This window comes from Oncorhynchus mykiss, chromosome 22 (assembly GCF_013265735.2).
Source record: "Oncorhynchus mykiss isolate Arlee chromosome 22, USDA_OmykA_1.1, whole genome shotgun sequence".
NCBI lineage: Eukaryota > Metazoa > Chordata > Actinopteri > Salmoniformes > Salmonidae > Oncorhynchus > Oncorhynchus mykiss.
The window spans coordinates 32504658-32532584 of NC_048586.1; the positions used below are offsets into that span (position 1 = coordinate 32504658).

General features: G+C 42.4%; 1 protein-coding gene across 1 annotated transcript in view; it reads left to right on the forward strand.

The window, feature by feature from the left end:
- Positions 1–27927, forward strand: part of LOC110501775 (titin) — a 176725-nt gene that overhangs the window by 73560 nt on the left and 75238 nt on the right. The window contains exons 65-113 of the mRNA XM_036959133.1: positions 1084–1482; positions 1910–2179; positions 2286–2561; positions 2654–2793; positions 2911–3037; positions 6741–7007; positions 7106–7245; positions 7404–7530; positions 8367–8509; positions 9996–10119; positions 11149–11415; positions 11521–11618; positions 12737–12905; positions 13131–13397; positions 13579–13845; positions 14071–14349; positions 14464–14872; positions 15029–15153; positions 15273–15539; positions 15630–15899; positions 16000–16302; positions 16414–16716; positions 16802–16989; positions 17186–17300; positions 17394–17678; positions 17788–17939; positions 18131–18278; positions 18398–18575; positions 18662–18783; positions 18890–19177; positions 19294–19590; positions 19702–19888; positions 20037–20152; positions 20245–20544; positions 21254–21553; positions 21643–21748; positions 21846–22042; positions 22195–22500; positions 22602–22880; positions 23056–23355; positions 23511–23813; positions 23908–24447; positions 24577–24879; positions 25037–25336; positions 25532–25828; positions 26137–26421; positions 26767–27060; positions 27149–27448; positions 27583–27891. Coding sequence (XP_036815028.1) covers positions 1084–1482; positions 1910–2179; positions 2286–2561; positions 2654–2793; positions 2911–3037; positions 6741–7007; positions 7106–7245; positions 7404–7530; positions 8367–8509; positions 9996–10119; positions 11149–11415; positions 11521–11618; positions 12737–12905; positions 13131–13397; positions 13579–13845; positions 14071–14349; positions 14464–14872; positions 15029–15153; positions 15273–15539; positions 15630–15899; positions 16000–16302; positions 16414–16716; positions 16802–16989; positions 17186–17300; positions 17394–17678; positions 17788–17939; positions 18131–18278; positions 18398–18575; positions 18662–18783; positions 18890–19177; positions 19294–19590; positions 19702–19888; positions 20037–20152; positions 20245–20544; positions 21254–21553; positions 21643–21748; positions 21846–22042; positions 22195–22500; positions 22602–22880; positions 23056–23355; positions 23511–23813; positions 23908–24447; positions 24577–24879; positions 25037–25336; positions 25532–25828; positions 26137–26421; positions 26767–27060; positions 27149–27448; positions 27583–27891 — 11832 coding nt within the window. The remainder of the gene's footprint in view (positions 1–1083; positions 1483–1909; positions 2180–2285; positions 2562–2653; positions 2794–2910; positions 3038–6740; positions 7008–7105; positions 7246–7403; positions 7531–8366; positions 8510–9995; positions 10120–11148; positions 11416–11520; positions 11619–12736; positions 12906–13130; positions 13398–13578; positions 13846–14070; positions 14350–14463; positions 14873–15028; positions 15154–15272; positions 15540–15629; positions 15900–15999; positions 16303–16413; positions 16717–16801; positions 16990–17185; positions 17301–17393; positions 17679–17787; positions 17940–18130; positions 18279–18397; positions 18576–18661; positions 18784–18889; positions 19178–19293; positions 19591–19701; positions 19889–20036; positions 20153–20244; positions 20545–21253; positions 21554–21642; positions 21749–21845; positions 22043–22194; positions 22501–22601; positions 22881–23055; positions 23356–23510; positions 23814–23907; positions 24448–24576; positions 24880–25036; positions 25337–25531; positions 25829–26136; positions 26422–26766; positions 27061–27148; positions 27449–27582; positions 27892–27927) is intronic.

Sequence of the window (27927 nt, forward strand, 5' to 3'; positions counted from 1 at the left end):
CACACTACTCTTTTCCTGCATAGTATTTTTCAAGCTTATTCTCTTTCGTCATAGTGTTGTCACTGTAACTAAATTTGAACGGTTTACATTTTAATGACTGTTCCAACTTTAAAAACGTGCAGACAGGTTAAACGTACATTTCTTGTCAATAGCTTTTTAATATAATATATTCTTCTTAAACTATTAAGATTTTTGTCCTTCCCAAAACCTTCACTATTCTAAACTTCTCATAATTCAACAATGACATCCAACATTCTATTCACTGTGAACACTGGCTTTTGAAAGAAGTTAGCTACTTTGACTACTTTCCCAGCAAGTTGGACAAAAACTCAGTGTATGAAATCTTTGTCTCATTCCCTGCTTTTCAAATAAGCAATCAGAATATAAATATATTTTAGAACTATTTTTGTAGCCGCATCAGCTTCTTTCTTTTGGTGCTAGTTATAACAAAAATAGTTGCTATGCAGGCTGGCTAACATTCCCTTGCTAGCTAGCCAACTAACTTAATTATTCATTCTTCATAATAAGGAAGCTATCTTACTGTCTTGCATATTACAGTAGTAAGGCTAGCAGTTAATACAGTAGCATTTGCTGTTGTATCTAGCATGTTGAAAATGAAGCAAGGATGAGAGTTAATGACAACAGTATCGCTACTGGTCAAGTCCAAGTCAGGGCTGAGTTACCAACTGTTGCGTCTGGGTCACTGGGGGGCAGTGGATGCGCATTGATAATTCAAAAGGAACTGGCATTTGCCATGGATTATTGTGAATAACAAACGCCTATCAACCAATCTGCATCCATGATCCAAACCTCCATTTTAGAAAGGCTACTATCCCACTACTATTTATGATATAGTCATTAGCCTGATTCTACTACACTAGCCTATATTTTTCAACACTAGCCAGCCTCTAACAATTTAAACTTTCATAAAAATAATTTTGGACAGCTGACGTAGCACTCACATTTTCTATTAGGAAATATCATGGTAAGTGTAAAAAAAAAGATTCGTTTGAAAATGTTAACACTTTTAACTGCTGTAAACACGCAAAACATCTAATCTGTGTAATTGTGTCTAAATTGTAGCAGGCAAAACTCCATCCCCTGGTGAAGGCAGGGGTAGAGGACTGAAACCCGGTGGTGGGGGAGGAGACAAACCCCCAGATGCTAATCCTTTTGGATTCCAGCTCAAAGCAGTTCCCCTGAAGTTTACGAAACCACTCAAAGACATAGTGTTACAAGAAGGTGATGCTGTTGGTGCATCTGCTACGTTTGAGTGTGAAGTTTCACCTTCTACTGCTGTAACTACATGGATGAAAGATGGCAGCAACCTAAGAGAGAGTCCAAAACACAAATTCACCTCTGATGGCAAAGATCGCAGACTGGCCATTATTGACGTCCAACTGGTGGACACTGGAGAATATACTTGTGTTGCCAAGCTGGGCAACAAGGAAAAGACAACAACCGCCAAACTCATTGTTGAAGGTATTTCAGAGAATTGTCTTAATTGAAAGAATGTGAATTATTTCCATTATATAAGAAATTACTAACAATTAATTAATTATGTATTTATAAGAATCATATTTCTGTACAAAATCATGTGAACCACTGAAAAGCTGATAACAATTAATTTCCAGGTGATGTAGCTTAAATAATGATTGTTTACTTAATGTCATGTTTTATATTGTCATATAAAAATGTATACCGTATAACTACACAATTTGATGGAGAGTACTCCCCTTTTTGATAAAGTATTCCTTAATCTATGTAGCTTTTGTCACGTTTAAGTTGTGATGATAATTGTATGTATATATTATTGATATGGGTTGATGCATTGTACCTTTATATTTTGATGCAAATAATTTGTATGCACATTTTCATGTAAATAATGACATAATACCTACCTGTTCAGAACTGCCCGTGAAGTGGGTGAAAGAGCTGGGTGAGGAGACGTCGGTCCTGAAGGGGCAGCCTATGTACCTGACCTGTGAGTTGAACAAGGAGAGAGAAGTAACCTGGATGAAGAGTGGTAAGATCCTCAAGGTAATCGCTGGAAAGGTGGCCATCAACGTCATTGGAATGCAACAAGCCGTTACGATCCAGAACATGGGAGATGACGACGCTGGAATCTACGCATGCGAGTGTGAACTCATCAGGACCAAAACAACTGTCAAAATCATTGGTATGTAGAGCATTCCCTAAATAAACCATTGACACTTATCAACAATATAAATATACTGAATCTGTTAGTGTACATACGAAAACTGATTACAAATAAATGTTTACAGAAATTGTCAGAGACTGGCTGGTGAAACCATTGAAAGATCAGCATGTGAAACCCAAGGCCACTGCCACTTTCAAATGCGAGCTCTTCAAAGAAACCCCCAACTGGAAGTGGTTCAAAGGCAACAACGAGATTACAAATGATCCAACTGACAAGACTGAGGTCAAGAAAGAAGGCAAAGTCCTGACTCTCACAATAAAGAATGCACAGCCCGAAGATATTGCAGAATATACTATGGAGGTTGAAGGCCACAGATACACAGCTAACCTGACTCTTGGAGGTTGGTTGCACAATCACTCATATCTTGTATGGTGTTGAATCCAGTAAGGCTACCTAATGAATGCTTACTCTATACTTTTGATATTTTTACAGAACGTGAAGCTGAGATCTTGAAGCCTCTCTCAAGTTGCGAGGTGGTCGAGAAAGAGGATGTTACATTTGAAACGGAGATATCTGAAGAGGATGTGCCTGGAGAATGGAAACATAAAGGGCAGGTCTTAACAAGATCACCGGTATGACTTGTCTTATGATTTGACTGTAATATTTGCACGATCACTAAGCGTAACCACAATTTTTAGAAATGTTGAACAGTCTTTGATATCTGTTTTCTTGTTATTGTGCATTTTCAGACATGTGAGATCAAAATGGAGGGCAATAAACGTTTCCTCACTCTGAAAAGTGTTCCACTGGACGCGTCTGGTGAAGTGTCTTATACAGCTCTGAATGCTGTCACTAGTGCTGTGCTCACAGTCAAGGGTAAGCAGTTGTTCCAAGAGCACATTATGTATGTGTGTATGTATGTATGTATGTATTTGCATTATATATATTTTTTAAAGTATGTGGACACCCCTTCAAATTAGTGGATTTGGCAATTTCATCATCAGCTGTTGCTGACAGGTATAAAATCATGCACACGGCCATACAATCGCCATAGACAAACATTGGCAGTAGAATGGCCTTACTGAAGAGCTCAGTGACTTTCAACGTGGCACCGTCATAGGATGCCACCTTTCCAACAAGTCAGTCCGTCAAATAGAGCTGCCCCGGTCAACTGTAAGTGCTGTTATTGTGAAGTGGAAATGTCTAGGAGCAACAACGACTCAGCTGCGAAGTGGTACGCCACACAAGCTCACAGAACGGGACCGGCGAGTGTGTAGCACTTAAAAATCGTCTGTTCTCGGTTGCATCGCTCACTACCGCGTTCCAAACTGCCCCTGGAAGCAACGTCAGCACAATAACTGTTCGTTGGGAGCTTCATAAAATGGGTTTCAATGGCCGAGCAGCCGCACACAAGTCTAAGATCACCATGCGCAATGCCAAGCGTTGGCTGGAGTGGTGTAAAGCTCGCTGCTATTGGACTCTGGAGTAGTTGAAATGCGTTCTCTGGAGTGATGAATCACGCTTCACCATCTGGCAGTCCGGCTACCTGCCCGAATGCATTGTGCCAACTGTCAAGTTTTCCGGAGAAGGAATAATGGTCTCGGGCTGGTTTTCATGGTTCGAGCTAGGTCCCTTAGTTCCAGTGAGGGGAAATCTTAACACTACAGCATACAATGACATTCTAGACAATTCTGTGATTAAAGGAATTCTGATTAAAGGATTCTGTGACTAAAGGAAATCTCTCAATGGCAAAACTGATGATGATAGGTAACCCCTGCTTTGTTGCTTCATTCAAATTGTTTGTCATTCAAGGATTTGCCCCACGCTACAGTACATAAATACAGAATGCAAAATCAATCAAATGTATTTATAACGCCCTTTTTACATCAGCCAATGTCACAAAGTGCTGTACAGAAACCCAGCCTAAAACCCCAAACAGCAAGCAATGCAGATGTAGAGGCACTGTGGCTACGAAAAACTCCCTTGAAAGGCCAGAACCTAGGAAGAAACCTAGAAAGGAACCAGGCTCTGAGGGGTGGCCAGTCCTCTTCTGGCAGTCCCGGGTGGAGATTATAACCGGAAATGGCCAAGATGTTCAAACGTTCATAGATGACCTGCAGGGTCAGATAATAATAATCACAGTGGTTGTAGAGGGTGCAACAGATCATCACTTGAGGAGTAAATGTCAGTTGGCTTTTCATAGCCGATCATTCAGAGTTAGAGACAGCAGGTGCTGTGGAGAGAGGGTCCAAAACAGCAGGTACGGGACAAGGTAGCACAGTCGAAGGCAGAACTGTTGAAACTGGAGCAGTAGCACGGCCAGGTGGACTGGGGACAGCAAGGAGTCATCAGGTCAGGTAGTCCTGAGGCATGGTCCTAGGGCTCAGGTCCTCCGAGAGAAGAGAGAGAGAAAGAGAGAGAGAGAAAGAGAGGGGGAGAGAGAGAGAGAGAAAGAGAAAAAAAGGGAGAGAGAATTATTACTTAAATTCACACAGGACACCAAATGAGACAGGAGAAATACTCCAAATAAAACAGACTGATCCTAGCCCCCAGACACAAACTATTGCAGCATAAATACTGGAGGCTGAGACAGGAGGGGTCGGGAGACACTGTGGCCCTGTCCAACGATACCCACGGACAGTGCCAAACAGGCAGGATATAATCCCACCCACTTTTCCAAAGCACGTCCCCACACCACTACAGGGATATCTTCAACCACCAACTTACTACCCTGAGACAAGGCCGAGTATAGCCCACAAAGATCTCCCCCATTGCACGAACCCGAGGGGGGCACCAACCCGGACAGGAAGATCACGTCAAAACACTCATTATCCTCATGATTCCATGTTCCAGCGGGGGATGCATACTTCGTGGTGAAGTTGCAGGATTATACAGCAGTCCAGAAAGTCGAAGTCGCTCTGGACTGTGAACTCATGAAAGATGTCCCAGACATGTGGTATCTTAATGAGACTGAAATGAAGGCCTCTAAGATGGTAACCATAAGGGCTGAAGCGAATCGAAGAATGTTGTCCATCAAGAAAGTGGAGGACTGAGATAAGGGACAATACGTATGTGATTGTAGAACGGACAAAACCATGGCAGATATTAACATTGAGGATAAGCAATTACAAATGTTTGTTAAGTAACAATCATTTATTTTGAGAACGTTCTTGTAGTTTTCTTGTAATTGTAATGTTCTCCATCCTGACTTGCAGCTCGAGATATAGAGATAACTCGCCCAATGTATGACGTTGAGCTCTTTGAGGTGGCCAGTGGAAACTGAACTGAGAAGTCCTTACTCAATCCCCTGTATCCCCTTACTCAATCACCAAATCATTCTAACTGTTGTTTGACCATTCTACCATTCATACCATTACGTGATCATCCATTCTCATCCTTTACGTGATCTTGAAATATTACAATGAAACAGCCCATATAATTATCTTCCTTCCTCCTTTTCCCATTCATCTTCATCTAATGTGGACTATTTTCTATACAAATTTTGCTACTAATTTATAGGACATTGAAATGATAGAGGATGGTGCAAAGCACACATTAATATTATACAACCTCAAGGCCCCCTTGTCAGGGGAGATTCTATTTACAGCTGCTAATGCTAAATGTGTTGCTAATCTGAAAGTGAAAGGTGAGATGTTTAGATTTGATCATGTAAATGTGAATATTCTGTGGTGGTTCTCTACGCATTGCCATGATGCCACATTATCTCTGTTTCCTTCTGAACTACAGAGAGTCCAATTACATTTGTCACACATTTGAGTGATGTACAAGTGTATGACAAATATGAGGTCAGATTTGAGTGTGAGGTGTCCAGAGTGCCTAAGGGCTTCCGATGGCTCAAGGGATCTCATGAGTTGACAGCTTATGATAAGTTTGATATTACCCATGAGGGAAAGAGACACTGGTGGTCAAATCTGCCGCATATGAGGATGAAGCTGAGTACATATTTGAGGCAGAGGACAAGAGAACCACTGGCGAACTAGTTATCCAATGTAATCTGAAGAAATGTTTCTGTGGCCTCCCGGGTGGCGCAGTGGTTAAGGGCGCTGTACTGCAGCGCCAGCTGTGCCATCAGAGTCCCTGGGTTCGCGCCCAGGCTCTGTCGTAACTGGCCGCGACCGGGAGGTCCGTGGGGCGACGCACAATTGGCCTAGCGTCGTCCGGGTTAGGGAGGGATTGGTCCACCAGCGACTCCTGTGGCGGGCCGGGCGCAGTGCGCGCTAGCCAAGGTTGCCAGGTGCACGGTGTAGCTTATCACATGACAACATCCAGGTCACCTGGTACAATGTGCGTTTGCATCCCAGCCAAGTTGTGCACATGTCAGACGATGGCAAGATGCACAAATTGACCTTCAAGGGGGTGTCCATTGATGACACATCCATGATCAAAGTAGAGGCCATGGACAAAATCTCAGAGGCCATGCACACAGTTCTCGGTTAGTATATCGTTAAAACCCTTGAAACGTTCAATCAAAATAAATCTATAGAATCTGTAGATGGAAATAAGCCGTTGTCGAAACTTAAATATCACACACACATCATGGTTTCTTTTTCATGAACAGAGGGAAAGCCTTACTTCACGACAAAACTGCACGACTACTCAGTCACTGAGAAAGATGAACTGACGATGATTTGTGAACTGAGCAAGCCCAATGCAGAGGTGAAATGGTTCAAAGGTGACCAGCAAATCACTTCCTCCAAGAACGTGGTCATCAAAGCCGATGGAAAGAGGCGTATGCTGATCATTAAGAAGACAGAGAAATCCGACATTGGAGAATACAGCTGTGATTGTGATGCGGACAGAACCACGGCCAAGCTCAACATTGAAGGTAGCCTTTAGTGTTTTTAGCTCAGCATTTGAGGATTGCAGTTTATATTTTATTTCATTTATACAGACACTTGAGTTGTCTTTGTGTTTCTTCTACAGATCGTGACATTAAGTTTGTCAGGCCACTGTACAGCGTGGAAGTGACAGAAACTGAAATCGCCAAGTTTGAGACCGAGATCTCTGCCGATGATGTCCACGGTCACTGGAAACTCAATGGAGAGGCCCTTCATCAGTCTCCTGTAAGAAAAATATCCACTTCATTATGACTACATACAGTAATTGGACATTCCTTAGTACATTTCCTAGCGGTTGAGGAGACAGAGAAGTAAAAGAAAATAGATGGTATGTATAATTTGACGAGGATCACTTAGTAACTGTTAGTGTATTCTCTTTCAAGGACTGTGAGATTAAGGAGGAGGGTACAAGGCATATCCTTATCCTGTACAACGTTCGCAAGGATCAGGCCGGAGAAGTTGACTTCCAAGCTGCCAATGCTAAATCCAATGCTCAGCTTAGAGTTAAAGGTGAGAATGATTTAACACATACTCACACTTTTATTTGACAATAAGATAAGCACTTATTTGATAAAGTTATACTCTGTAAGATATGCAAGTAGGCCACCAACAAAACGTTTGATCAGTTCATTTGTTTTTTGGTGGGCTTCAATGATACATTTCCCAACTGTTGGTTGAAGTAAAGTAAACCGCAGAGCTGTCAGATGAGGATATAGTCAGGCATTTACAGCCCCTTTTAATTAGGTGTCAAAAGTTTTACAAGGGAGGACTAAAGCTATCTAAAGCTATCTAAATAAGTGTGTCATAAAAAGTGTTGAGGTTTGGATTTCAATTCTGGCACACTTTTTATATATCTAAATATCTACTTGCTTGCAAAACACTCAAGGCATTGCTATGCAATGCAATACTTAGCCATGATGCAACCGTTTTTGGGGTAAAAGTTGGGTAACAGCGTACCCCCAAAATTGAGAGGGGTTGATTGACAGGGACAGATTGCCTAGCCGGTGGTGTGGCAGGGGGTGGGTTAAAGGCCAATCAGGTGTTGTGGCTATTTTAGAATCCACATGCCTTATCTAGAGTGGGCGGTTAGTGATTGGCAGAGCTACAACATGCCTGCAACTCAAAGTTTTTTTGCTGACCATATACATCTCAAGGAAACCGGGTATGCAAATGAGGAAGGCCCCTCAATGTCAAGTCCCTCTGCGCTAGTCCTATCAGTTGTCCTGGTGGTTTACAGGACTCCAGAGCAGTGGCCAGCCGTCAGGGCATCCGCAAAATGAGGATTAGCAATTAGGTTTATCTTGGGATTTGGGAGTGACTAACAATGTCTTCTCCTCAATCTAAAGCGCGGGTGATCGGCCTGCTGCGGCCTCTCAAGGATGTTACTGTTACTGCTGGGGAGACCGCCACTTTCGACTGTGAACTGTCATATGAAGGAATTGCTGTGGAATGGTTCTTAGGGGGTACAAAGTTGGAGCCAAGTGACAGAGTAAGTGTTTATACTGCAACATCTGAAATATTTGTTACCACAACACTGACACTCCCTCAAGTAATTGATATGGAAACATGTCAAGACTTTGAATTGTACTTATGAACAACAGTTTTTCCAATATGGCAGACAAATACCTGTTGTCATGGAATTTACTACCTGGATTATAGCATATTCTCATATCCCAAATAGTTTTAATGTTTTAACAAGATCGAAACATTGTCCTTGATTTTACTTCATCTTATTCCAAATTGTCTTGAATTGAAATGGATCTTAGCCAGTTTGTCATGTTGCATTATTTACATTTAGGTTTTAATGTTCTCTTGTGCAACCTACATGCTTTCTGCATATAAGGACCTGTGAGGATCAGGATTCCAGCTGGGGATTTGATCCGGGTTTTGAGATAACGCGGGAGGGCTTTTCTGCCCTGCAAGCGTTCTTCTAGTTATTTTTAACTGCTTCAAGTGTGTGTGTCCAATGGCAGGTGGCTTGAAGAGTTATTTGACAGTTATCATTTTAAAATATGAAACATGTGTTGTAATTTCATGTAGAAATTGGCTTTGAATTGCTTTGAGTTATCTGTTAGGTCCTTACATACCTATGTATATTGTCTAGCCTAGTTATTTAATTAATTCCAGTGTGTTTGAGGTGTGAAAATGTTAGTTATATGATAGGTTGATTGATGATGTTGCATAGCCTGGTTTGCCCTTCAGTTACATACAGTTATATGGGTCCTATTACCTATTTTAATGATGATTGAATTCACATCCTTGATCATTTGATGTGTCGCCATACACAATGTTAGCGAACATTTGATTATTTTGAGGATAACTGTGATTACTTTTGTTCCACTAAAAATCTTACATTTAGAATATGTAGGCTATTATTGTATTGTGGCTATGGCTGAATAGTCCAAAACATGATGATTTATGCTGTCAAATGTTGTTTGTAAAATATGATTGCATGTGATGTCATTTGCACTGTTATAATAACAATATAAGAGTATAGTCTACCTTGCAACAGAGACAGCTAAATAACTTGTATATACTGTAACCATTTGTCAAAGGCCTGTGAATGAACTGCCATGGTCTTCATGTTTTCACATAGTTGTTATGTCATTTGGCATATCATGACTATTTGTAATGGGGGGAAAATATAGAACCTATGTTGACTGTGATTGCTGTACCACTGCACCATAAGCGGTAGGCCTATATTGTTTACATTCAAGAGGAACATTTTGACTTTATGGAACGCCTACTGTAAAATACTGGATAAATGTGGTCTTAGTTAACCACCTTACCAAACCTCTGGTAAAAGGGAATAGTCAGGGTGTAACTGGAGTTCAAATTGAGCCTAGGGTTCCCTCAGGGAGCCTTCGGTCCCTTGTCACCAGCTGCTGATGTTCATTCACGGGAAGAAGTAAATAGCTTGACCCCGCATAGCTATCACCGTCCATCTGATTTATCAAACTGCTTGATTTGCACAGGTGGTCACCCGAGCAGAAGACAAAACTCACACGCTGACTCTCAGAGATGTCAAGATTTCAGAAGATGGAGAAATCAAACTCACTGCAAAGGATTTCCAGATTGAGGCCAGACTACATGTGAATGGTAGGTTAATCTATGTGTGTTATGTGAATGATAGGTTGCTATTACTGTTTGTGGTGTTTGGTTGCTGTTGTTGGGATTCTTGCCCCCCATGGAGACTTGGTTTCTATTACCATTCCAAATGTAGAATTGTCACGCTTCGTTCCTAATTGGTTGATTTCTTCAAATGCATTGGTGGTACGATATTGTGCATATGATTTGGTTAAACAACAATACAGTTAAAATATTTACACTATACTGCATATTGGACTGATAAATCACTATGGAAGGTGCTTTATAGACCAGGTTCATGGTAACATACTTCGCCTGCCTATGTAAATGCAAGGTAAAAATGCAAAAGCCACATATTTTAGGCCATTTTATGTAAAGTGGGATCATTGTAAGTACATTGTGTCATGGATTTAGATTTTTTTTTTAGACATTAGTTGTCTTCTCTATGCAAAGCACAGACAACAATGTAAGTGGGCCAGGTGTTAATGTTCTGGGAGCCTACCCAACCAGTCTGAATTCTATGGGAATTCCATCCACAGTTGATTGCCCATCAGCAAAGAGGTGTGCATTAAATATGAGTTGAGAGCCTGTGAGACACAGTCATGTATGCTTTTGTAACAGTACATAAGTGTTCCTAAGAAGCACTGAAGAAGTATAAAACAGTATATGCCTTCCATAATTACGATATAGCGATATCCCTTGCAATATAACAATATAATGGTGTGATCCAATTATTTTTGAAGGAAGAAAGGTGTCCCCATGATGTCAAGTTTGTCTACAAATGTATGAAAAGTGTAAATGTGTAATTGTACAAACAACAAACAGGTTGAAGGAATTATGTAACATAATGTGTAGCATACACTGTAACTGTAACTACAAAGTCAAAACATAGGTTTTTAGGCCACTTAATCTTAAGAAGGACTGTAACAATAAAAGCAGTTGGTGACAGTGATAGAATTTGGTAAAATGATTTTGTTGGCTTCCTAAGCTGTTACGACATGTAAAGCACGAGTCAAGTGTAATTAATGTGTCACCTCACAGAACCACCAGTTGAGTTCACCAAACCTCTGGAGGACCAGACAGTTGAGGAAGAGGCCACTGCTACATTGGAGTGTGAAGTCTCCAGGGAGAACGCTGAGGTCAGTTGGTTCCAAGATGGACAGGAGATCCTCAAAACGAAGAAATATGACATTGTTGCCAATGGCCGCGTGAGAAAACTCATCATTCATGGCTGCACTCTTGATGATTCAAAAACATTTACCTGCGACGCCTCAGAATTCAAAACCTCTTGCTTCCTTAACGTTGAACGTAAGTAAAGTATTGATTAAAACCTTTCATATAGTTTGTTTGTTTGTAAAGACTTTGGTGTATTTGCATTACTGGTGTAGTAACACTATGACTGTGTCCTTACAGCTCCACATGTTGAGTTCTCTAAGCCACTCCATGATGTTGAGGTCAAAGAAAAGGAATCTGCCAGATTTGAATGCGAAGTATCGCGCGAAAATGCCAAGGTATTGATTCCTGACCCTTCACCCCTCACCTCCCCCACCCTACCACTCTCCCCACCCCTCACACAATACATGCACATTCAAACACACCTTCAAACACACCTTATTTTATAATAATATAATATAGTTGCATGTGGAATTACAAAATATAATATTAATGGTCATGAATAGTCAAAATCATGTTTTTCATGAAATTGTTTGGTTTATATTTGAAGGAAACCAGATCAAAGTACGATGACCAAAGTAGGAAAAATGACTTGCTTCTATACTAACAGTCAAACGTTTTAGAACACCTACTCATTCAAACGTTTTAGAACACCTACTCATTCAAACGTTTTAGAACACCTACTCATTCAAGCGTTTTAGAACACCTACTCATTCAAACGTTTTAGAACACCTACTCATTCAAGCGTTTTAGAACACCTACTCATTCAAACGTTTTAGAACACCTACTCATTCAAGCGTTTTAGAACACCTACTCATTCAAACGTTTTAGAACACCTACTCATTCAAGCGTTTTAGAACACCTACTCATTCAAACGTTTTAGAACACCTACTCATTCAAGCGTTTTAGAACACCTACTCATTCAAACGTTTTAGAACACCTACTCATTCAAGCGTTTTAGAACACCTACTCATTCAAACGTTTTAGAACACCTACTCATTCAAACGTTTTAGAACACCTACTCATTCAAGCGTTTTAGAACACCTACTCATTCAAGCGTTTTAGAACACCTACTCATTCAAGCGTTTTAGAACACCTACTCATTCAAGCGTTTTAGAACACCTACTCATTCAAACGTTTTAGAACACCTACTCATTCAAGCGTTTTAGAACACCTACTCATTCAAGGGTTTTTCTTCATTTGTACTATTTTCTACATTGTAGAATAACAGTGAAGACATCAAAACTATGAAATTACACATAACACAAACTTTTTCAGAATGACTGTTGAGGACCTTTAAGACTGAGAGTTAGTTGTCTTTCCTGTCTTACACTGTGTTTCATTCTAGTGTGCTGTTACATTTTACTCTTTGTTTCCATCATAGTCTTTATCAGTACATATTAAAGGTATTATACCGTCATTGTGGTCTTGGTTTTATGACTGTTTCTGGAAACAGGTCCGTTGGTTGAAGGACAGCAGTGAAATCAGAAAGGGAAAGAAATATGAAATAATCGCCAAAGGTCGCCAACACATCCTCATCATCCACAAATCAGTGTTCGATGATGAAGCAGAATATGAATGTGATGCGAAGGTCTCCAAATCCTCTGGCATGCTTACAGTCGTCGGTGAGTCTGGCAAACTTTCTCTTTCTCAAAAGGTACATCCAAAATAGCACCTTATTCTTTATATAGTGCACTACTTTTGACTAGGGCCCATATAGGGCTCTGGTCAAAAGTACTGCACTTATATGCCATTTGGGACTCAGAAAAATAGATTAATTTTGATGTCATATACTGTAATCGACTTATCATAATATATTGCCTTGACGTTATATTGTATTTCCTTTGCAGAGGAAGAAGCTACGTTCACCAGGAACCTGTCTAACGTGGAGGGAACAGAAGCAGACAGTGTGAAGATGATTTGTGAAGTGTCGAAGGCAGACGCTGATGTCATGTGGTATAAGGAAGACCAGGAACTTCCCGAAGGAGGAAGATACGATCAGATCGTAGACGGCAGGAAGAGGATACTTATCATCCAGGATCTCAAAACAGATGATGCTGGAGAGTACTATTGCAAACTGTCCAGCTCAAAGACAACTGGAAACCTGAAAATAAATGGTAATGGAATCAGACATAAGTTCTGTTTAATTTAGTCAGCTAAAGACTGTGAGGTGAAGAAAGTGAAATATCCTGAGTAGTGGCTACACACCAGTACCGTTATGAAAATCAAATCATGGGATGCAGGTAAAGTATTTGTGTAAATAAGAGCATATACACTAATATGTCTTTGTTCTTCTAGAATTGGCTGCTGAGTTTATCGCCATGCCTCAGAATCAGGAGGTGGTTGAGGGAGAAAAGGCTGAGTTTGTCTGCTCAGTCTCTAAAGACACATTCATTGTCAAATGGATGAAGGATGATAAGGAGCTAGAAAAGGGGGACAAGTATGACATTGTCTGTGATGGCAAGAGAAGAATACTTGTTATCAAGAACTCTGAACCCAAGGATGAGGGAGCCTATGTTGCCCTCATTGGCACCACCAGAGCTACAGCTGATCTGTTTGTTCTTGGTAGGTCATCAATGTTGGTTTTCTTTTCTATTACAACCTCACCTACCTGTATGTGTATTTGTGTCTTTTGGAGGGGTTGAGATAAAGTAGATTGTCTGTTTGACCTTTGTGTACAATTGGGCAGTAAAGTAATCTTCTAACATCTTCTTGTGTGGCACTACCTGAGGCAGCGTTGGCAAAATATTTAATTCCGTCTACTAACTTCCTTCATTTTGATTTCCACAGAAAAACTCAGGATCAATACACCAATCAAAGACACAGAAGCCAAAGAGGGACAAGAGATCATCTTCAACTGTGAGGTGAACACTGAGGGAGCTAAAGCTAAGTGGCTGAAGAACGAGGAGACCATGTTTGAGAGCAGCAAGTTTGTCATGATCCAGAAAGACAACGTGTTCTCTCTGAGGATCAAGGATGCTGATAAGTCAGATGAAGGAAACTATACTATTACATTGACAAACCAACGTGGTGAACATGCCAAGAGCTCTGGCAAACTTACAGTAAAAGGTGAACATAGTTTTGTTATCTATTCTACCAACGGCTAATTTGATGTAGTAGTATGTCTTATTTTTGTTTGAAGTTAGCTACATGACTAACTGATTTTTTACATTTGATCTACAGAGGAGAGTCTGAAGATCATTGTACCTCTTGAGGACTGCGACACACAGGAGAAGAAGACTGTTAGCTTTTCTTGCAAGGTCAACAGGCAGAAGGTTACTCTGAAATGGATGAAGGCTGGTCAGGAGATCACCTTCAGCAAACGCATAATCTACAGGTTGGACCAATATAAGCACACACTGACCATCAAGGACTGTACTCTTGCTGATGAAGGTGAATACACCGCCATGGCTGGTGATGACAAGTCTACAGCTGAGCTGATCATTAGTGAAGCCCCCACTGACTTCTCCGCACAACTCAAAGACCAGACCATCCCCGAGTTTGAGAATGCTGAGTTCACCTGCAAACTCACCAAGGAGAAGGCTGAGGTGAAATGGTACAGGAATGGACGTGAAATAAGAGAGGGACCCAGGTAGGAACACGTTTAAACTGCTATGAGGCACGGTCACTGTTGCTTTACTGTCACTGTTAAAACTTAAAAGCTACTTTGCCCCTAAGGGCCACCATAGGAATTTAATTCAATAATAAAAGGCGTAGTGTAACATGATCCATTTTCGTTTTTTACAAGGTACGTCTTTGAAAAAGAGGGCAAGACCTGCAGGCTGCGTATCAAGGAGTGCAGACCAGATGATGAGTGTGAATATTCCTGTGGCGTAGATGAAAAGAGATCACACGCCCATCTCTTCGTCGAAGGCAAGCCTCTTGAGTTCATTATATGATTCTGTTTGTGTGAGTCCATATTTCTAACTGTTCTGTATTAAATTAATGCTTCACTAATTATATTTTTTATTTGTGTGTAATGTTTATTCCAGAGAGTGCAGTTGAGATCGTCAGACCACCGAAGGATGTGTTTGAGCCTCCAGGCTCAGATGTTGTATATGAAGTTGAACTGAACAAAGACAGAGTTGAGGTAAAATGGTTGAGGAACAACATGACCATCGTCCAGGGTGACAAATACCAGATGATGAGCGAGGGCAAGGTCCACAGGCTCCAGGTGTGTGAGATCAGGCCTCGGGACCAAGGAGAGTACAGAATCATCGCCAAAGACAAGGATGCCAGAGCCAAATTGGAACTGGCTGGTAAGTTGTCATAACTGTTATATCCTCTCTGATTCCACACTACATATATCCTTTTATTATTTGATCTTATAATTGTTTATCCCTCTACAGCTAAGCCAAATATCAAGACTATGGATCAGAGCTTAGTAACAGATGCTGGAAAGCCCATCGTCATGTTCGTGCCCTACAGCGCGTATCCTAAAGCTGAAGCTGAGTGGTTCTATGATAACGTCAGCCTGCCCAAGGACAACATCCACACCGTTGGAGACAGGACAGAGTACAGGCTGAAGGACCCTAAGAAGTCCGACCAAGGACGTTACAATGTTGTCATCAAGAACAAACATGGACAGGGAGAGGCATTCATTAATCTGGATGTCATTGGTAAGTTGCCTTCAATCCATTCTTGTGTTTGAATATATTTTTCTTGGGATCTGTTCTTGTTCATGGATTCCATTTATTAATGTATTGTTGTCTTCCACAGATGTCCCTGGACCTGTGAAGAGTCTTCAAGTGCTTGACACCGCCGACGGTGAGGTCAGCCTGGCCTGGGAAGAGCCAGAGAGCGACGGTGGCAGCAAGATCATTACATACGTGGTGGAGAGGCGTGATGTCAAGCGCAAGACATGGACTCTTGCTACTGACCGCTCTGACGCTCCAGAATACACTGTGACCGGACTCCAGAGGGAATCCATGTACCTATTTCGTGTTTCTGCTCGCAACAGAGTGGGCAGTGGACCAAATATTGAGACAGAGAAACCTGGTGTTTATGCCAAGAACAAGTTTGGTAAGCAAAATATTTCATATTGTATCACCTCATACAGTATAAGTTTGTTCAAAGTAACAGTTTTCAACAATGAACTAGAAAAGTTAATTACAACCTTGTGTTATATTTCAGATGTTCCTGATACTCCTCAGGATGTGAGTGTTGGAAACGTGAGTAAGTTTGGAGCCACAGTCTCCTGGGAAAAACCAGTGTCTGATGGAGGGGCTGAGATCACCTCCTACATAATTGAGTCCCGTGACAGGACCTCTGTGAAGTGGGCCGTGGCTATGATCAGTAAAGCAACAGACCGCAGTGCAATCATCAACGACGTCATTGAGAACAAGGAATACATCTTCCGTGTCAAGGCTGAAAACAAGGCTGGCATTGGCAAACCAAGTGCTGCTACCGATCCAGTTAAGATCATGGACCCCATTGGTGAGTTATTTCAGTTAGTTTAGTTTCTGAAACATTATTACTGAAATGTATGCACTGTTTTAACATGTTGTTTTTGTTATTCAAGAGAGGCCAAGCCCACCACAGAACCTGGTGCCCTCAGAACAGAATAAGAACTCAGTCCAGCTGACATGGGAGACCCCATTGAAAAATGGAGGCAGCATGATCACTGGATACATCATTGAGAGATGTGAGGACGAAACAGACCATTGGCTCAGATGCAACGCCAGGCTATGCCAGGATCTCACCTACAAGGTATTTATCCTATAAGGTGAAAAGTAGCTAAATGGTTTCTTAGAGATTTCATATCATATTGGTAGTGTAATTGTCAGAGGTTTTGAGTGGTATTCTGACTTGAATGGAAGTCTCCCATTGACATTCATTTACTTGGAAGTCTGAGTTGCTCACACTTATCTCAACTCTGAATGGGGCTCTTCCTTCTTTTCCTCAGATATCTGGCCTGAAATATGGCAAGAAATACAACTACAGAGTGATGTCTGAGAATGCAGCTGGAGTGTCTGACCCATCCAACACACTGGGACCCATGCTGGCTGATGATACACATGGTACATTTGGTTAACTTTGAACTAACCTTGACGTCGTTCATCACTTTAAATGTTGTGCATTTCATAACAATTATCATTGTTTTCTATCTTCAGTTGGCCCCACAATGGACCTGAGTGGATTCAAGGATGGCCTTGAGGTCATTGTTCCCCATCCCCTTACTATCCGTGTCCCTATCTCTGGATATCCCACACCACACGCAAAGTGGAGCTTCGCTGATAAGGAGCTCACTGCTGGTGAACGTGTTTACATGATTACAAAGAGTACCTACGTAGAACTGACTGTCACTCCAAGTGTGCGTCCAGACAGAGGTGTATACGCTCTGACCCTGGAGAATGATATTACCAGTTGCTCAGGAGAGATTGAAGTCAATGTTATCGGTAAGTGACGTGATGAGCCTTGTGGTGAAACACAACATACTGTATCTTGATATTGTCAACTGCAAGACCCTACTTTTCCCTTCATATCTCTCTTTTTCTATTTGTTCAGCATCCCCAAGTGCACCCAAAGACTTTAAGGTTGCCGAGGTGACCAGACAGCATGTGCACCTGATGTGGGAGGCACCAGAGCATGATGGAGGAAGCCCTCTGACTGGGTACCAGATTGAGAAACGTGACGTATCCCGCAAGACCTGGGTCAAGGTATGGATGAACATAAGTCTTCAAACCACCCAGCAATATACATGTAATAACTTACTTATTTAGTCCTCTTTGTCCCGGTTGGGACAAACAAACTTTTGTACTCTTTCTTTGGCCACAGCTTGTACCCTGTTATACATGAAATATTATTAAGATAAACATAATAACACGTGCCACTGACTGTCTTTCCCCAGGTGATCACTGGTGTTCAAGACCAGGAGTTCACTGTCACTGATGTTGTTGAGGGCAAAGAATATCTGTTCAGGGTTACTGCCTGCAACAAGTGTGGCCCAGGAGAGCCTGCCTACATTGACGAGCCAGTCAATGTGTCCTCCCCTGCCAGTAAGTATTCACTAAGTACAGTAGCAGGGACAATGTCTATGCTGTGCACACAAGTGAAGGGAACTTAATCTATTGTTTTGATGTCTCAGTCATTGACATACCTGTCATTTGAATTGTAGCTGTGCCAGACTCACCTGAGAACCTGAAATGGAGGGACAAGACAGCATCTGGCATCTTTCTGACCTGGGAACCACCCAAGTGGGACGGCGGCACCGGAATCAGGGGCTACAACATAGAAAGATGCCAGCGTGGGACAGACAACTGGGAATCCTGCGGAGATCAGGTCCCTGAGTTTAAGTAAGTGGAACTACAGAAAAAAGGCTCCAAGTTGGTTGTTAAAAATCATTTTGTTCAAGTAAGACTAACATCTTACTTTCTCTTAGATTGCAAGTGACTGGTCTGATTGAGGGACAGTGGTATGCCTACCGCGTGAAGGCCTTGAACAGACTGGGTGCCAGCAAACCCTGCAAGGCTACAGATGAGATATTGGCTGTTGATCCTAAAGGTATGTGTTGTATAAATGCTCCACGTTTGTATATGTATTGTGAATAATCCTACATAGTGGCGGAAATATGTTTCTGTATAATCTGTATAACACATTTTCTGTATAGACCCCCCAGAGATTCTTCTGGATGTCAAGTGTCTTGCTGGACTGACCGTCAAAGCTGGAGCTAAGATCGAGCTTCCAGCTGATGTTCTTGGAAAGCCCGTACCTAAAGTGAAGTGGACCAAGGGTGATGTGGTCCTGAAGGGAGACGATAGGGTCTCTATTGACGACAAGCCTGGTCACTCCGTCGTTACGATCAGCAAGACAACGAGAGAGGATACAGCTACCTACATCGTTGAAGCCCACAACAGCTGTGGCCGTGCTACTGCAACCATTGACGTCAACATTCTAGGTACCCTATTTTGTTATTTTTTTTTGTGAGGAGTGTCTAACCTTTTTCTGAGGAAACACTCCTTTAAAAAATATTTTTTTAATGATCTAACATTGTTTTCTATTTGTCTTGAACAGATAAGCCTGGTCCTCCAGCTGCGTTTGATATCTCTGAGATCACCAACAAGTCCTGTTTCCTGGCCTGGAACCCTCCCAGAGATGATGGAGGTGCAAAGGTCACCAACTATATTGTGGAGAGAAGAGCCGCAGACAGCGAAATCTGGCACAAGCTCTCCTCCACTGTCAAAGAGACTAACTACAAGGCCCTCAACCTTACGGCCTTCAAGGAGTACATCTTCAGAGTGTTCGCTGAGAACCAGTTTGGTATTGGTGTGCCAGCGGAACATATGCCAATTATTGCCAGATACGCCTTCGGTATGTTAAGTTTATGTTTTGTATTTAGTCCAGGGTATATAATGGTATTTTCTTTTTAGTATTATTTTGTGCAGTGGGTTGTTGCTAAAATTGTCTTTAACTGTTTTTCAGATTCTCCCGGTGCACCAACCAAGCTGGAGCCTTCTGATATTGTTAAAGATGGCCTGACTCTGAATTGGTATGAGCCTGAAGAGGATGGTGGTAGTCCTATCACTGGATACTGGGTTGAGAGGTTTGAACCAGATCAGAACAGATGGATCAGATGCAACAAGATCCCAATCATAGACACCACATACAGGTAAGACACTAGAATACATTTAGGTAATGAACACCGTAATGTTTACATTTTGGTAATTGAAGGCAGTAATGGCCGCATTGATTTAATTTCTGGTTGATGCTAATCATTTGATGGTTGGGTTGGTTATTTGATTGTTTCTGATTTGCAGAGTCAAAGGACTACCCACAAGGAAGAAGTATAAGTTCAGAGTCATGGCTGAGAATCTCGCCGGACCTGGAAAATCAAGCAAGGAAACTGACCAGATATTGGTCAAGGATCCTATTGGTAATACTTCCAACATATTTTGTTAACAAACCATTGATCTTTTATGAAATGTGATGTCATTGACCAAAACAACATGTTGTCTATTCCTACAGATCCTCCATGGGCTCCTGGTAAGCCAACCGTAAAAGACGTGGCAAAGACCTCTGCCTTCCTGCAGTGGACCAAGCCTGAGCACGATGGTGGTGCCAAGATCGAGGGCTACATCATTGAACTCCTGAAGAGTGGAACTGAGCAATGGGTCCGTGTTTCAGAGGGAATCAATATCCTGGAGCACTTCCTGAGAGGCCTGATGGACAGACAGGAGTACTCCTTCAGGGTCCTTGCTGTCAACATCGCTGGGGAGAGTGAGCCCAGCGATCCTAGCGATCCAGTTCTGTGCAAGGAGAGACTCAGTAAGTAACTGACTGTGTCCCAAATCAATCAATCAAATGTATTTATAAAGCCCCTTTTACATCAGCAGATGTTACAAAGTGCTTTTACAGAAACCCAGCCTAAAACACCAAACAGCAAGCAATGCAGATGTAGAAGCATAATGGCTAGGAAAAAAAACCCTAGAAAGGCAGGAAAGGGCAAGAAACCTAGAGAGGAACCAGGCTCTGAGGGGTAGCCAGTCCTCTTCTGACTGTGCCGGGTTGAGATTATTAGAGTACATGGCCATTAAGGCCAGATTGTTCATCAAGATGTTCAAACGTTCATAGATGACCAGCAGGGTCAAATAATAATCACAGTGGTTGTAGAGGTTGCAACAGGTCAGCATCTCAGAAGTAAATGTCGGGTTGGCTTTTCATAGCCAAGCAAATGGCACCCTAATCCGTTTATAATGCTATGGTCAAAAGTAGTGCACTACAGATGTAGGATCTTAATTTGAGCCAGTTTGCTACAGCAGGAAAATTATTCAGCCACAACAGGAAATGTGAATTATAATCAATTAACATTTTTGTAGGGGTTGTTACGTTTTTTGTAAGGGAAAATCAAGTCTGACATTTCAAAGTGGAAACTTCAGAAGCCCTTTTAAACCTCAAATACATTACATGTTTTAAATTTCCTGGTTAGCTGAGTTGATGGTTTCTGATGACTCATGCTTGTCAATTTGTTTTCCAGATCCTCCTACACCCCCACGCTGGATGAATGTCATCACCGTCACCAGGAACAGTGCTGAGCTGAAGTGGACAGTACCAGAGAAGGATGGTGGTTCACCCATCACCAACTACATTGTTGAGAAGAGGGATGTCAGGCGTAAGGGCTGGCAGACAGTGGACACCACTGTGAAGGAGCTGAAGTACACTGTCACTCCACTGAATGAGGGCTCTCTCTATGTGTTCCGTGTGGCTGCTGAGAACGCTGTTGGACCCAGTGAATTCTGTGAACTGGAAGACTCCATTATGGCTAAAGATACTTATAGTAAGATCATAATTTATGCGTATAGTATTCTGTAAGTGTTGTTCACTTACAACATGCATAGGTTGCTAAGTACTGTTTCCTATTTTCAGCTACCCCTGGACCACCATATAATCTCTCTGTCAATGGTGTGTCAAAGAGACATGTTGACCTGCAATGGGACGCCCCCAAGAATGATGGTGGCAGACCAGTTCTGAGGTAAAGATTGATCAACTTTAGTTTTTAGGAGTGTCATAGAGTGTCATATTGTCATATAAGCGTGTTTATAACATTTGGGAATATTTTCGTGCGTCAGATACTCCATTGAGAAGAAGGAGAAACTTGGTACCCGCTGGGTAAAGTGTGGAAAGACCTCAAGTGATGACTGCAAGTACAGAGTGACAGACGTCATTGAAGGAACCGAGGTTCAGTTCCAGGTCCGCGCTGAGAATGAGGCCGGTGCTGGACATCCTAGTGAATCAACAGAAATCATTGCTATTGAAGATCCAACAGGTGGGGTTTTATCCGTTTTTAAAGTGAAAACTGTGTTTTATGGTTACATTTGTTTGACTTGCATGAGTAATCTATTAGGTATAGTCTAGTTCCCAATGAAGCAACCCACATCTCCAAGATTATTATCATTGTCTCTGCATTGCCTTTTATAGGTGCACCCTCTCCTCCAATTGAGCTTCATATCACTGAAGCCAGCAGAGACCATTTGTGTATTGCTTGGAGACCACCAGAGAGAACTGGTGGCAGTGCTGTAACTGGCTACCATATTGAGCTGTGTGAGGCAGGTACTGAGAAGTGGATGAGAATCAACTCTCGCCCAATCAAGGAGCTCAAATACAAAACAGAGGAGGGCATCACCCCAGAGAAACAATATGTCCTGAGAGTCCGTGCCATCAACTCTGTTGGAGTTAGTGAGCCATCTGACATCTCTGAGAAGGTCTATGCCAAGGACCCTGACTGTAAGTAAACCTTCCATAATGTATATTTCCCATTCCATAATAATAGCCTTCCCAGAAATGCATGAAATACTGATATCTGATTATATTTTTCCCTCATGAAGGCATCCCAACCCTTGAGTTTCAAACAAAGGACATTGTGATTGTTGAGGGAGAGAAGTGGCATCTCCCCATCCCATTCAGAGCAGTACCCAAGCCCAAGATAACCTGGCACAAAGACGGAAAGGAGCTGAAGGATGATGAGAGAATGAGCTTCAGACAGGAGTACCTCTCCTGTCACCTGGAGATCGAGAGCTGTCTGCATTCAGACTCTGGCCAGTACAAGGTCACCCTGGAAAACTCCCTCGGAGCTAGCAGCGGAACAATTAATGTTAAAGTTGTTGGTACGTTTCAGTGTCAAAATACTATTATATTACTATACTATGATATTCCATGGTGTCCCTAATAGCGTAATCATTACATTTTACATATTTGATCCTGAAAATATTTGAAATTTTGGTTACTAGTACAGGCATACTACAACTATCAAGACTCTTCATATCCATTTTATTTTGACAGGCCTGCCCGGTCCCTGCAAAGACATTGTTGCCAGTGAAATCACCAAGAGCTCTTGCAAGGTTTCCTGGGACCCTCCCAACTATGATGGTGGCAGCCCTGTTCTCCACTATGTGCTACAGCGCAGAGAGGCAGGCCGGAGGACCTACGTCAACATGATGTCTGGAGAGAACAAGGTCAGCTGGCCTGTCAAGGATCTGATCCCCAATGGAGAGTACTACTTCCAGGTCAAAGCTGTCAACAAGATTGGTGGCGGGGAGTATCTTGAGCTCCGCAACCCTGTGATTGCAGAGGATCAGAAGCGTGAGTGAAATATTAGTTTTTTGTCCAAGGAATACATTGATTGATAACAGGTGCAACTCTTGCTCACAATTAAAGTGAATTGTATTATCCAAGCACGCCTACATTTCAAAAGAGGTGTATTGAATTTATGAAATGTTCCTTGTTCAACATTTAAGAGAGCCCTGACCCTCCATTGGATGTTGAGACCCACAACCCTACTTCCAAGACCATCACCCTCACGTGGAAACCTCCTATGTATGACGGGGGTTGCAAGATTATGGGCTACGTTCTGGAGAAGATGATGAAGGGTGATGAGAACTTCACAAGATGCAACGACTTCCTTGTGCCTGTGCTGTCCTACACAGTGAGGAATCTCAGGGAGGGAAAACAATACCAGTTCCGTGTACGAGCTGAGAACGCTGCCGGAGTCAGCGACCCATCACGCAGCACACCAATGGTGAAGGCTTCTGATGCTGTCGGTAAGGAAGGATACATCTTGTTCAAAACATCCCAATGCTACGATTTTTCAGACCGGTAATTTGTCATTTCTAAATGTGTTTGTTTTCTTTTCAGAAACACCCAAGGTGTTCCTCAGTGGAAGCCTGCAGTCCGGTATGAGCATCAAGAGAGGTGCTCAGATCAGACTGGGCGCCAACATCTCTGGATCCCCATACCCTCAAATCACATGGTACAGGAACGACGTCGTCATTAGACCAGAAGCCATGAAGAAGAGACCAGAAAAACCCATTGTTAAGAAGAAGAAGGAGGAAAAGAAGGAAGTGAAGGAAGGAGAAAAGAAGGAAGGAGAAGTAAAGGAGGGTGAAAAGAAGGAGGTGAAAGATGAAGAAAAGAAGGAAGTCAAGGAGGGAGAGGGAGAGGTTGAGGTCCCAGCTACTGAGGCCCCAGCTGCAGAACCTGCCCATGAGGAGCCTGAGGAGGAGGAACTCCCTGACTACCCAACCCTCCAGGAACGTCTCACCATCCATGACAAGAAGAGGGGAGAATCCTCTTGCATTGTCAGGGACACCATCAGGGGTGACCACGGAGTGTACACTATCAAGGTTGAGAACGACCATGGTATTGCCTCTGCAACTTGTGAAGTCAATGTGCTAGGTGAGATATCATCTTCTTTTAACATTTATACATGTTTTTATAAATTTAGTAGGGTTGTTGCCATTCATAGTTATTTTTCAACCACATTTTGAAAACCTAATATAAAACCTCATATTTTACAACTTACAGATGCGCCTGGACCTGCAATCAACTTCCGGTTTGAGGAGATCAGGAAGACCTCTGTCATCTGCAAGTGGGATCCTCCCATGGATGATGGTGGCAGTGATATCCTGAACTACACCTTGGAAAAAAAGGACAACTCCAAGGTGGAGATCGGATGGATCACCGTAACCTCAACGCTCAGGGGATGTAGATACCCCGTGACCAAACTGATAGAGAAGAAGGAGTACATCTTCCGGGTCACTGCTGAGAACAAGTTTGGTCCTGGACCACCATGCATTTCTAAGCAACTTATTGCCAAGAATCCATTCGGTAAAGCATTTATTTTTATGAGTTTTATCATGACATTGAAGCCTATAACATTCCAAATCAGATTGTAACAATGATGTCAGTTCAACCAGTTTTTCTAATCTGTGTTAGTTAGATTGTACTTTGTTCTTACAACTGTCATTTTAACATCTTATTCTAGACCCACCAGAGGGTCCTGGGAAGCCTGAGATTGATGGCATCACAGCCAACTCCATGCTGGTTAGCTGGGAGGAGCCAAATGACATGGGCAGCCCCATTCTGGGTTACTGGGTAGAGCGGCGTGAGATCAACAGCACCCACTGGACCAGAGTCAACCGGGTTATTTTGGAGGATACGGAACTTAACGTGGAAGGCCTACTGGAAGGTCTGACATACATCTTCAGGGTGGCTGCTGAGAACCAAGCTGGGCCTGGGAAGTTCAGCATCCCGTCTGATCCTATGACATGCCAGGATCCAATCTGTAAGTCAACAAGATTATGATACCATACCTTTTAATGTCCATTTGCATGGAAATTCATTTTGTGAGGTTAAGCATACGAAATAGACCAAATCAATACACTATAATATAATACAACACTGATTCATTATGATTCAAGTTCCATTATCTAGCAATGATCAGATACAATATGTCATCGTTGATGTGTTTTTCACATAGTGCCACCTGGGCCACCGTTCCCAAGAATCATTGATACCACTGAGTCTTCCATCGACGTGGAATGGGATCCTCCTGCCTCCAACGGAGGTGGAGACATCCTGGGATACCATGTTGACAAAACTGTAGCAGGCACCAAAGACTGGTCCCGCTCCACAGAGAGACCCTGGAAGACCCGGGTCTTCACTGTGTATGGAGTCAGAGAGGGAGCCAAGTACCTGGTCCGTGTGATCGCAGTCAATGGAGCCGGTGAAGGAACTCCTGGCTTGACTGAATCAGTCTTTGTCAGAGATCCTAAAGGTAACAGTAATCAGAAAGCTTACAATGTCAACAAATGTATGCTTAATACAATACAACAATGGAGGCCTGTGTAACATTGAATTGGAGGACGGGCTCATTGTAATGGCTGGAATGGAATGAATTGAATAGTATCAAATCCTGCTTTTCCATTCATTCCATACCAGACATTACTACTAGTCGACCTCCCTTCATTAGTCTCCATGAAAATATTCAAGCGTCTTTGTGTTTTTGGAAAGCTCTATATAAGTCCTATGTATTATTATTATTACAACTTAGCTAACGTTGATGAACGTTGATTATGTCTACAGAGGCTCCAGTGGTGGAGCTGGATCTCACTGTGAGGAATGGCGTAATGATCAGAGCTGGGGAGCCACTGATTCTGCCTGCCCTGGTCACTGGTAGACCTCCTCCAGACATCAAATGGACCAAAGATGACGGTCCACCGGACAAAAACCACGTCGAGATAGAAAATGTTGGAAAGGAAAGCATTCTCAGTATCAAGGCTGCCACAAGAAAGGATCCTGGCAAATACCAGATCAGTGCCAGGAACAACAGTGGAATCAAGTCTACATGGACAAGGGTTGAAGTCATGGGTATGTATTTTGGATTCTGTATTAGCTATATGACATCACTAGAACATTTTGAGCATATTTCACATTTAGATGTACTTTGATGACGTAAAGCTAGGATTAGAGTTAGAGGATAGTTGGTTGAATAGTTTTTAATAGTTAGTGGAACATCTATAAACCATCTGTTGGAGACTATCAAAATAATAATAATGTGTTACCTTACATGTTGTAGACTAGCACCCTGTCCAGGGGTGTTCTTTAAGCTGCCTCAGGCTCCTGCACTATGGGCCATTCTGGCTCAGACAAAGCTACGTACCGACACACATGTTGTTTTACTTGGATGTAACCCTTTGACTTATCCTCTGTCAGATGTTCCCGGGCCTGTGCTGGACCTGAAGCCTGTGGTGGTAACCAGGAAGCTGATGATTCTGAACTGGTCCGATCCTGATGACGATGGCGGCAGTGATCTGACCGGCTTCATCATTGAGAGAAGAGATCCCAAGATGCACACATGGAGACAGCCCATAGAGACACCCTCATCTAAGTGTGAGATTGTGGGTATTGTTGAAGGGCAGGAGTACATCTTCCGGGTCGTAGCGAAGAACAAGTTTGGCTGTGGCCCACCTGTTGATTTGGGCCCTATTGCTGCAGTGGATCCCAAAGGTAATGTCTACATATTGTTGCGTCATGATAATGTTTTCTGTGCAGGTCAGATCATTAATAGAAGTCAATCACTATATTTTCATTGAAGCTCCACCAACTTCACCTGAGAGATTCCACTACACTGAGAGGACAAAGACTTCCATCAGCCTTGCCTGGAGGCCTCCCCGCAATGAAGGAGGCAGTCCAATCTTGGGCTACTTTGTTGAGAAGAAGAAGCACGATGCCCCAGCATTTGAGCCTTGTAACACAGAGATGTGCAAGGACCTCTTCATGACCGTCGAGAACCTTGAGGAGCTGTTTATGTATGAGTTCCGTATCAAGGCTGTCAATTTAATTGGATCAAGTGAACCTGGAATTCCACTCACCATTGTCATTCAAGATGATGAACGTAAGTCCTCCTAGTTCTATGTTCTTGTTTTTTCCCCCATATGCTAAAATAGTAAACACATTGAATTGAATTTAATTTAATTGGACTGAATTGAATTGAATAAACTTGTCACTGAGTTGCTCCTTCTATTTCAGTTCCTCCTACTGTGAGAATGTTGAAGACCTTCAAGGGAGATGCCATCACTGTCAAGAAGGGAGAGCCTATTGAAATCCCTGCTGAGGTGACTGGTCTTCCAATGCCCAAGGTTGAATGGTTGAAGGATGAGGTGATTATTGTAGAGCCCACTGAGACTCTGTTGATGGACACCAAGGAAATCAACAGAATGCAGTGCAATACCAAGCTCAGTATCCCTGCAGCAGCAAGACTGGACAAAGGCATCTTTACGGTGATCGCCTCCAACCGTCTTGGGTCGGCTAGTCACACCATCAAGGTTAAGGTGTTAGGTAAGTGATCTGATATTATGTATATTTAGAGAATCA